The 12167-nt window shown below is 41.1% G+C and overlaps 1 protein-coding gene across 1 annotated transcript in view; it reads right to left on the reverse strand.

Annotated features, from left to right (window-relative positions):
* The window catches only part of EZR (ezrin), a 144591-nt gene that overhangs the window by 71525 nt on the left and 60899 nt on the right, over positions 1-12167 (reverse strand). Inside the window, exon 2 of the mRNA XM_082249572.1 lies at positions 4280-4363. Coding sequence (XP_082105698.1) covers positions 4280-4363 — 84 coding nt within the window. The remainder of the gene's footprint in view (positions 1-4279; positions 4364-12167) is intronic.

Here is a 12167-nt window from a genome sequence, read left to right on the forward strand (position 1 = left end):
ATGTCTCTGAATGCACAGATCCCTAACCACCTGCTGAACCTGACTTTTTCTGGCATTTGTTGTTTACAGGTAAAAATCTGTATTTTTGCTAGAAAATCACTCAGAACCCCCAAACGTTTTATTTATATATATATATATATATATATATATATATATTTTTTTTTTTTTTTTTTTTAGCAGAGACCGTAGAGAATAACATTTTGATCATTGCAGTATTTTATGTCACATTATATTAGCACAGTGGTCTTTCAAATGCAATCCTTTTTTGAAAAATTACACGTTATTGAATGAAAAAAAAAAAAAAACAAAGCAGTAAAGTTAGCCCAATTATTTTGTATAATGTAAAAGATGATGTTACGCCAAATAAATAGATACCTAACATGTCATGCTTTAAAATTGCACGCACTCATGCACGCACGCACGACGACAAACTACGTTACTTTAAAATCTCCATAGGTGACACTTTTTTTTTACAGGTTATCTGTTTTGAATTACGGAGGAGCTCTAGGGCTAGAATTATTGCTCTCACTCTAACAATCACGGTGATACCTCACATGTGTGGTTTGAACACCATTTACATATGCGGTCGCGACTTATGTATGTGTTCGCTTCTACACGCGTACTTGAAGGGATGGGGCTCTTTAATTTTTTTTTTCTTATTTATTTTACTTTTTATTTTATTGTGTCCCTTGTAATATAAATAAGCATGACATGCCCTCTTTATTATGGGAGCTAGGGTCAAAAAGACCTCAGATCTCTTATTTTCTTTTAAAAGAAAAAAAACTTTAAGAGAAAAAAAAAATCCTCCAAAAGCATAGAGCCGAGTGGGGGCTATCTTGCCCTCACGAGGGTTCCTGCCCAGGCATCAGAGGGATTGGATTGGCTCCGGGCTCACCAGCCACTCCGGTAATCTCAGAGACGACTGGGAAGAGGCGGGGGGGGGGTGGCCCTCTCCCGCTGCCTACAAAAGTGATCTCGCAGAGAATCCGCTGCTGGGACCGCTTTCCGGCCGCCTGACTGAAAAAAAGAAACCAGGGTTATTGCAGCTGCTGCATAACCCTGGTATTTGATGACGTACTTTTACAGTTAGGCGGTCGGCAAGTGGCTAAATATCAACATCAGTCAGTACATCATAAAATAATATTAACACTTTGAGAGAAATTAGTATATAGTGTCTGAGACTCTGTCACATCTGGAGTGCAGCCAATCAGCTTTTACATTTAAATCTTCTAAGTTGTGTGTAAAAAAATGTAAAATAAAAGCCGATTTGCTGCTTTGGGCAATAGGACTAGTTAAGACAGAATTTGTCTCATAAACTTTTTAATAATTCCCGTCAATATTGTGCTTAATAATGTTAATATGTACATGTATGACTGATCAAATATTGCTGTATTGGGTTATATTAACTGGGATGTCTGTTTGATTGGAGATAATGGGAGAAGACATTTGATATAAAACAGATACCTGCTGAATACTGTATGTGTAGTATACACCCTAAAGATAAGTGAACCATCCCCCCAGCCCCAGTGGTGGTCATATCTGCACAGTGAGACCTCATAGACACACAGTGGGATTGTACTTGGAGAGTGAAGCATATGTTCATGAGATTTGGGCCAATCAGACTTCCCTGGGATCTCAATGGAAGGAGTGTGATTTTACCTTCACCAGAGGCCGCAGGCCAAAGCCAGGGGTACAGTAATTATATTTAATAACATTTTTCCCTGAAGATTGTTTATTGCAGAATTTTGGTATGGGGATGCATAGTAAATATGAAGACTGAGTTTTTACTTCAGGGTCAGCCTTAATGTTCCCATATTTCTTTTCTATGTTTCAATGAATTGCAATGACTACTAAGTACCCAATGTGGGTTAATCAGATGTAATCTTTAATCTAATCAGTGACTGCATTTACCATTGCAATAAAGCTATTCCTAATTTGAAATTCGGATGGGAGTGCACAATTGGCTGATCATTTCTTAAAGTTTGTTTATAGTTTGAAGATCATTTGGAAAACTGGGGCAACAAGGGTGATGTAAACTGGCATTTGGTCACTCATAATTTAAATAGTTTGGAACAGGAAAGTCAGCCAAAAATGTAAAACAATTACTTTTGGTACACCAAGATTCCTTGCAAACGAGCACTCAGCAAGTTATTGTTCCTGCTGCAATGGCTCATTAGCCGTACACAATGTGTGCCTATTTCATAATAATACTGGATCATGAAGAAGGAATGCAATAGGGAGATTTTTAATCAGTGTTCCAGCTAGGGTATCTTATTTTTGCAACCACACAGCTACATGTAATGCACACCCTGTCTGGAAAGGGTTAAACAGTATGTAAACCCAACATTTCATATTCCTGATATGTGCCTGCTGTACCATGTACTTGTATGAAAAAGTATCCTGATCTATTTGTATCGCTTCCTGTGTGAGAAATCCCTGGTGTTCCTGCCAGTCCCTCTGCTTTCCTATTCAAAAACTGACCACTCTTAGCAGGAGAGCACACCATCTCTAGATATGCTGGGAACTCAGTGTGCTCTCCTCCAATGATCAGACTTGTCCTCAATTTAGTGGGGAAATCGGTGTACTATTGCTTCTCCTCTCATTAGCTCTAATGCAGATGAGAACAGAGGAAATGTGATCATTTATAAAAAAGGTATTTGTACATGTTTTGCCTTTCATTTCTATTTTCCACTGAATGGTTTGTTCTACAAGGTGATTGTTTACAATCACTTTAATGCTGCATTTGTTGGCTGGAAATGGTGTCTTTTTTACATTTTAATGGATTTACTGATTCATTATTTCACAGGGCCATTTCAAAAATAGCAGAGCAAATAAAAAATGGGCAAAACTGAACCTGCTGCATACGTTGATAAACAACAAAAAGCCATGTTTTTTCAGTGTTTTTCAGCTTTTTATCAGAGTTAGATCGTATTTACAGCTAAAAACACCTCTAACATCCACTAGTTCTGTTCTTTTTTTAAAGCCAGAAAACGCCCCTGTCAAAAATTGCTGATAACAGCCTATGTGTGCATGGACACATAGGATAACATGCTGGGGAGTTTACTTGCTGCAGAAAAAAACATCTGATGCCAAATACAGCAGCTCATTGCCCCCATTCTATCAGTCCATCACTTTGGGCAGCCACATAGACCAGCAAGAATATGTAAAAAAAAAAAAAAGGGCATCCAAGTGGCGCTGGGACTTTGATATGAGTTTAGGCTTCTTATTTTGACTGCTGATGCAGATAATGCTGGACAGGAACCAGAATCCAGCAATCAGCTCCCTGCATGGATACAAACAGGAAAGTATTTTTTTGAGTCTACTCAAGGTTCTCATTTCTAACTGAAGCCCTGATGAAGGGGGAGCTTCTTTGACCCCGGAAACGCGTTGGCTGTCTTTTAACATGACATCAATAAATTAATTTGGACCTATTTTTTGGTCTGGCTCTACTTCCATATATGCACATCTTTTCCCAGTAAGAATATGTGGGAGGAAAAAGACACAGATGACTTTTGACACTACCAGTTGTAATATCTTTCCCCAATTACAGCAGCTTGAAACTCAAGCAGAGTGGGGACATTAAGTGCCGGATCACACTATGGCGATGTCAGACATCGCATGTGATTTGCAGCGCACTGCTGTGCAAATGCCATGAGATGTCTGTGTGATGCGAATTCAGCCATACAGATTGTATGGCTGAATTTGCATCGCATCACATTCGGACAAAAGTCGTGCAGGACCCTTTATATGGTTCGCACCAGAATCAGATCGCATGGGTGTTCACACCTATGCGATCTGATTCCTGTCTGAATTAACAGTTCGCACTGCGATATACGAACTGATCTAGGGGTGTCATTAACTTTGTATTGACACTCCCAGCGGTTCGCATATGGCAGTGTGAACTGCCAGTGAGGCGGGTGCGATGCGCAGTGGATTCACGGGTTTCCAGCATCGCACCAATGTGAACCAGCGTGCACGCTCGGCACAGCTATTTTTGCACTAATGCACACAAATATGTGGCCGCTCGGCACTAAGGGCCACCCGCCAAGAGGCTGCATATTTGTGTGCAGCTGGCGCCAAGTGGTTAATTGGTACAGCTAAAAAAGCATTTTCATTCTTTGCGCAAACACACACACGCACACTATTAACAACTTTACACTTGCATGAGCCTGATAGGAATCTTGTGTCGATACCCCAGTATTTAGCAACATTACTTGAATTATGACTATAAAAAAAAACCTGTAAATTAACACATTACTGTACAATTACTGGGTCCCACCTGATCAAAAAGCTGTTTGCCAGTAGTGTTCGGCTGTATGGCAAATTCCAGCTCCGCGTCCATGGTGGTCACCCGTACATTGACCTGAAATAATAAAATATAGGATCTTGGTAAGATCATTTATGTATGTTATTGTAAATCATAAACAAAAAAATATTGCACAGGTATACAGACTAAATATAAAAGTGCAATCTGCTGCCAACAACACAAGAGGACCAATAGTGAAAAACGTAAAACAATAAAAAATGTAGCCCCGCTAAACATAGATAATTAATAAACAAGTGTCCATAAAGTGCTGCTCTGAACAATGCAGGTAAATTGTTGAAGATGAACATCCAGTAACAGTGAATATAATTGATGTGCGTTTTGATTGCACTTCCACGGATATTGAATTAAAATGCCTCCTTACCAGAGGTCTAGACTCCAAATTATAAGAGTCTAGACAGGCGTGATATAGAAGTAGAACAGATCCAATCAGCTTCCTCTATTATATTGCAGGTAGTGGTACTGTCATGGCTGATGGTAAAGTTTACTCCATAGTAGGGCCCATGAAGGAAAGATAAAACAGCCACATAGTGTGAAACTGCTCAAAAGTTTATTAAAAGAAATGAGTGCTAAACACTTACAGAAATCCAGTATAAAATGAGCATTAATCAAGACATCCTAGAAGTCGATCGACCAGTATACAGAGTTGGCGTGCGTGGTACCTCATGGACATGGGCTCCCACTGATGCGTTTCATTAGAATTATTGTCACCTGGTGTATGACTGGTGCACAGTCATGTTGGAACAGGAAGGAGCCATTCCCAAACTGTTCCCACAAAGTTGGGAGAATAAAATTGTCCAAAATGTCTTGGTATGCCGACGCCTTAATCATTCCCTTCACTGGAACTAAGCCAAGTTCCAAACGAAGCCCAACCCCACACCATAATCCCTCCTCCACCAAATGATTTGGACTGCTGTGAAAGTGCATACATGACATGTTCATTATTTATACCGTCACTTGTTTATTGTGCACATCTTTCCTTTAAACTCTTATAAAATATATTATTATAAAACATTATACAACTGTATGTTTATATAAATACTTTGTTTGCCAGGTAGGTCAAACATTCCAATTTTGTGTAAAGTTTAGTAGATATTTATTTTCCTCTATCTGCAGTAAGAACTCCATGCCCCCATTCACATTGACTGCAGCATTGAAATCAGTGCAACTTCAGGTGTGACTTTGAAGACATCTGTGCGGCTTCATGCACAGATGTCTATTGAAGTTGCATCCAAAATTGCCAAAATTAGTGCATGTTAGGGCTCTTTCAGACGGCCGCTCCGCTGCTTTAGTCTGCTGCGGGACTTTTTTTTTTCACGGAGCGGATGACATTTGTGTCATCCGCTCCGTGTGCCCGCATATCATCCCATCCGTTTGCGGATGATATGCGGACATAATGTAAGTCTATGGGCATTGCGGATGTCAGCGGATGACACCGCTGACATCCGATTTTCCTTCCTTTCCGTTTTTTACACGGATGAAAAAATAGGGTTCTGTTCCGTTCCAAAAAACGGAACAGAACTGAAAGGAGGAAAATTGGATGTCAGCGGATGGTATTCCGCTGACACCCGCAATGCCATAGACTTACATTATGTCCGCAAATCATCCGCAAAAAAATAGGATGATTTGCGGACAAGCAGAGCGGCCGTGTGAAAGGGCCCTAATACTTTTTTAAATCGATGTAGCACTGCAAAGTGAGTGTGGCATTAATTTGAACACTGCCAATAGGACAGAACTTGTCATGCCATTTGACCCGTCAGGGGCTAAGGGCCAGTTCACACCAAAACATTCAAAACTCACTGCACTTGCAATCTGCAGCGGGTGTCAGTGCAATACTAAAGATACCCCAAACGCAGGTCGCAAACACCGTGCATTTGCCTGCACCAGAACAGAAGTACCATACAATCTGGGTGCTGTGCATTTTGTAAAGTGCATGCGTTACTTTTTCTCCTGTCTGGTGCGAGTTCAATCTTTTTAAATGAATGAGCTGAAATCACACTGCCCCCAAACTGCATGTAAATAACACAGGAACGCACAGCATGTTCTCATGCAATTTATGATGTGAACCAGCCTTAAGCTAATACCACTGTATCATATTCCCTTTCTTGCTGTGCCATTACCATCAGGGAAGCAAACACACATTACAAATGTTACATTTATATTTACCAATGTCAATTCATTGTACAAGCCTACCTAATCAATCAATGTACAGTATATCCAAGTTGGTTACCACACTAAATAGCTGTTGATAAATATATTTATAATTGGATATTGATGTGTGTGGCCACTTTAACAGCACAAGGACCCAGATGGCTGAAGTACTTGCTTTAGTTCATCCTCTTGTTTATATGTTAATGCTATACATATGTTTTACAATAGGTACAGGCTGACTGGAGAAAAAAAATAACTTTAAGCCCCCCTTTCACACTAGCGGACCGTTCAGATGTTCAGACGCCTGTCAGTTTTTCAGGTGTATCTGAACGGATGCCCCATGCATCTCTATGGGACACCGGATGTCAGCGGAGACATGTCCGCTGACATCTGATCCGGTCCGTCATATCTGGATGGTTGGAAACCCTATTTTCCATCCGTCCAGCAGATAGGATCAGATGGGATCGGATGGGATCGGATGAGAACGGACAGGTGGTCTGTTCTCATCCGATTCCCCCATAGAGAACAGCGGGGACCTGACAGAGCTGCCATCCGCCTGCTCAGCGGGGGATCGGCGGATTGATCCCCTGCTGAGAAAAACGGAGTCCGCCGACAGACTCCCAAGTGTGAAAGGGGCCTAAAGGATAGTCAAAACCTAACTAAAGTTAAACCTGCTCTGTGCCACATTCTAAGCCTTATCTAGCTAACCCTGTAAAGCAAAAATCACTGTACTTACAAAATCACTGTACTTACCTATTCTGCAGCCAATCTGGTACCACGCTGAGCTGTCAATGGCAGCTTCAGCGTGGAAGTGGGTGCAGGAGAGGCACTCGATAACGGAAGCCCCATAGTAAGTCTATGGATGACATCACTTCCTATTCATTTCACAGCCGTTGTCGGTCCTATCCTGCACAGAACTTCCATCGCTGGAGACCGGACCGAATTGGGTGCAGAAGAGAAGTACAGCGATTTTTGCTTTACAGGGTTAGATAGATTAGGTTTAGAATGTGGCACAGAGCAGGTTTAGCGTTAGTTAGGTTTTGCCTGGACTTATCCTTTTAAAAGAAGATGAGACATGTATAAAGTATTTCTACTGCTTGTCGTGTTGCAGTTGGAGAGTCCCCCTTACTTCCTGTCTGGTAAAACATTTTCAGCAGGATAGGAAGTGATGGAAATCTCTCTAATGGAGCCAAGATAGCAGTAGCAACCCAGCGAGGGTTCTTCTAACCCTTTCTCACTTTATCCAAAACTAAGAAAAAATCTTTTAGCTAGACGTTCACTTTAACTTATGTGCCCTTTGATTTGCTTTAAGCCAATTGATGTCTTGGCCTTTTCTGGAACTTTGTGCTTACAGGTCTAAATTATTATTTTTTGCTAGAAAATTACTTAGAACCCCCAAACATTATATTTTTCTTTTAGCAGAGACTCTAGAGAATAAAATGGCGATTGTTGCAATATTTTATGTCCCACAGTAATTGCGGAGTGGTATTTCAAACGCAGTTTTTTTTTAAAAAAAAACTTTAATGAATTAAAAGAAAAAAAACACAATATTCACCCCAATTTTTAGTATAATGTAAAAGATGATGTTACGCCAAGTAAATAGATACCTAACATGTCATACTTTAAAATTGTGCACGTTCGTGGAATGGGGACAAATTACTGTACTTAAAAATCTCCATAGGCGATGTTTTAAATTTTACAGATTACCTGTTGTTAAAGAGTAGGTCTTGCACTAGAGTTATTGCTCTCACTCTACCGATCACCGTTTACATTTGCTTGTGCAACTTTAAAAAATAAATTTCTTCTTATTTATTTTACTCTTTATTTTGACACTGTTCCTTTACTTAAATTTTTTTTTTATCACTTTTATTCCTATTACAAAGAATGTAAAAGGATGACAGGTCCTATTTATTATTTTCAGAGGTCGCTCTGTTCCTCCAAGGGCATAGATGAGTGGCGGCCATCTTGGCTGCGCCTGTAGGACCACTTTTATCTTCGAGAGAATCTGCTATAGAAAAAAAACAATACCAGGGTTTAAGGCAGCTAGTTGCTGCCATACCACAAGTATTTAACTGCAAAGTAATTACGTATTTTTACTATGGGCTGGTCGGCAAGTTGCCTGCTTTCTACGGTAATATATCATAAAATGGCCAATTAAACTCTGATTTGTAATTTTTCTGTTTAATACTCCTTTGTGATTCCATGTTATGAAAAGCATAAATTACTGTTTTATTTCTGCAAAAGAGATACAATACCATTTGCAACTACAGAGATCATTATGAAAATGGCAAGGTCCTAACCAGTAAAATATCTGCCAATTATAAACAGCTTTACATGCATTGCTGCGTATAAATAATGCAGATAAAGTGTAATTGGCAATAGTAACTGCCGGTTTAATTAGTATATTATTTTTTCACAAAGCTGGTCAAATGACAAAGATATAACACAATGCTGGTTACATTTGCCCAGTATGTACACAATAAGGATCAGGGTGAGGTTAGATAAATCCTAGTTAGAGAGAGGTTGTCACATTGTATAAAAGTGGAGCCACCCGATTCAATCTTTCCAAGTATCAAGCTTGATTTTAAAGAGAATTGCACTATTAATAGAATTACAATATTTTATTTATCAGTTGCTTACATAGTAAGCAGTAAGTGCAAATAATAGTGGCTTTACTGGTCAATTAATCATAAAAAGTCATTTTTTACATATACAGTATAGTAGTCAATACATGAATGCATTTCAACTGAAAGCAGTAGAACAAACAAAAAATACATTAATGAAAAAACTGGGAGTTAGAAGGCAATTTTAAAGACAGACAATCACTAACGAATGTTCTTATATAAGATTTAGGGTTTGTTCACACTAAAACGCCTTGTGGGAGAGCCACGTTCTCCATCTGCAATGCCCTTGCGATCTTCTGCGGGGTCAGTTCAAGTTAACGACATCCCAAATGCAGGTCGCAAACACATTGCGTTTGCCCCCACCAGATTACATGCTACAAAAGTACCATGCGATGTGGTTGCATACACTACTTTTGTTGTGGTGTGGTGCAATTTCAGCCCATTCAAAATGAATAGGGCTGAAATTGCACTATACAGAACTGCATGTGAAGCGCACAGAAACCGGAAAGCGCTCCTCTGCGATTCACATGCAGCTCCACTTACTGTATACAATGGGGAAAATAATTATTTAATCCACTGCAGATTTTGTAAGTTTGCCCACTTACAAAGAAATGAAGGATCTATAATTTTTATCATAGGTATATTTTAAATGATAGAGACAGAACAAAAAATCCTGAAAAAACACGATCCAAATGTTATAAATTGAGTTGCAGTTCAGTCAGTAAAACAAGTATTTTATTCCCAAGCAAAACAGGACTTAGTACTTGGTGGAGAATCCCTTGTTGGCAACCACAGAGGTAAGGCATTTCTTGTAATTGGTTACCAGATTTGCACACATCTCAGGAGGGATTTTGGTCCACTCTTTTTTAGAGATCTTCTCTAAATCCTTAAGTTTTCTTGGCTGTCGCTTGGCAATTCAAAGTTTCAGCTCCCTTCATAGATTTTCTATAGGATTAAGACAGGCTAGGTCACTTCATGACCCTAAATGGCTTCTTCTTGAGCCACTCCTTTGTTGCCTTGGCGGTATGTTTTGGGTCAGTGTCATGCAGGAAGACCTATCAATGACCCATCTTTAGTTTTCTGGCTGTGGAAAGAAGGTTTTACAATACATGGCCCCGTCCATTGGCCCCTGAATATAGCAAAGTCGGACTGTACCTTTAGCAGAGAAACAGCCTCAAAGCATAATGTTTCCACCTCCATGCATGACTGTAGGGATGGTGTTCTTAGGGTCATAGTCAGCATTTTTCTTCATTCAAATACGGCGGTTCAAGTTAATACCAAAGAGCTCAATTTTGGTCTCCTCTGAGCACAGCACTTACTCCCAATCCTTCTCTGAATCATTTAGATATTCATTGGCAAACTTCAGACAGGCCTGTACGTATGCTTTCTTGAAGAGGGGAACCTTGCAGGCACTGCAGGATTTCAATCCATGGCGGCTTACTGTGTTACCAATGGTTTGTTTGGTGAATGGAGTCCCAATTTCCTTGAGATCATTCTCAAGCTCCTCCAGTGTAGTTCTGGGCTGATCCCTCACTTTTCTCATGATCATCTTTACAAGCACAAACATTTTTCTCATACGATACCAGAGTGTACGATTTTTTCGTTTAATCAGTACAGTTTTCGTCAGAGAACACAATACAAATACAATATAACACATTACATCCCTTCCAAATTTTTTTCTGTCGTACAAGAATTTTCTTAACTTTAGTAACCTCTTCATTTTCGATATGAAGACTAGCATGCAAAAAAAACAAACAAACAGACGATTGTCTATTCAACCCCCCCCCCCCATTGAAGGAAGGTTAAGACCCGAGCCACCGAGGAACCCCAAGAGACTCACACCACACAATGTACGTTTTCCACGTACGATTGTAGATCTTCCTAGAAGTAGATTTCCTAGCTTTCAACAGGGTAGGAATCGTAGACTCTTATAAACCCCTATCCTTCAGCACCTGGCGTTCAACAGCCAAGCCGTCAAAGTCAGCGACTGTAAAGCAGGTTGGAAGATCAGCCCTTGGGAAAGAAGATCCTCCCTAAAAGGAAGCTTCCAAGGAACATCGGCAACCAGCCGCACCAGTTCGACACACAAAGCCCAGGGAGGCCAGTCTAGAGCCACTAAGATGACCGGAATCCCTTCTGTCTCGATCCTGCATAGAAGTCTGGGCAGAAGCTCAGCCGATACTGACCCCACAGGGACACCAGTGTGTCTGTGGCATCCGCCAGATGTTCCCTTGACTTAGCTACAAACCTCCACACTTTTCTGTTGAGCCAAGACATCAACAGATCCACCTTGGGAGTGCCCCACCAAAAAAATGAGAAACACCTCCCGATGAAGGGACCGATCCCCGTGGTCCAACGCCTGCCGACTGAGATAATGCACGTGCCAATTTTCTACCCCGGGAATGTGCACGACAGAGAGGGCTGGAAAAAAACATTCGGCTCACCCTAGATAGCCGGCTACCTGCAGAGCTGCCAGGACACTTCTTGTGCCCCATTGATGATTGACATAAGCCACGGCCCTGGCATTGTCCGATTAAATGTGCAGTGGACAACCCTGAAGACGATCCTTCCAATGATCCAGACACAGTCTGATCGCTTAGAGTTCCAAGACATTGATCGGTAGTCCGGACTCTTCCAGCATCCAGATCACCTGAGCAGAATGCTTGCGGAGGACGCCTCCCCAGCCGGACAGGCTGGCATCTGTGGTGACCACTGTCCAATACAAGTGGAGGAAGGATGTTCCCAGCCGAAGCGCCGGAGAATGAAGCCACCATATCAAGGAGTTCCTCATTCCCCAACTCTGGCACTGATTTTCCAGAGACTGGGGAGTGCTGTCCCATTTAGCCAGAATCTCCCTTTGCAGGGACCTCGTATGCAACTGTGCAGACGGAACCGCCTCTAAGGTAGACACCATCAGGCCCAGCACCAGCATGCAAGTCCGGAGGGACGACAATCTGTTGGACAGCAGGAGGTGAATTGCAGCCTGCAATTTTTGAGTTTGTCCAGAGGAAGGAGCACTCTGGCTAAGGAAGAGTCCAGAGTCAGACCCAGATAGTCCAGCTTCGTGG

Source organism: Pelophylax lessonae (assembly GCF_965119305.1).
Source record: "Pelophylax lessonae genome assembly, chromosome: 3".
NCBI lineage: Eukaryota > Metazoa > Chordata > Amphibia > Anura > Ranidae > Pelophylax > Pelophylax lessonae.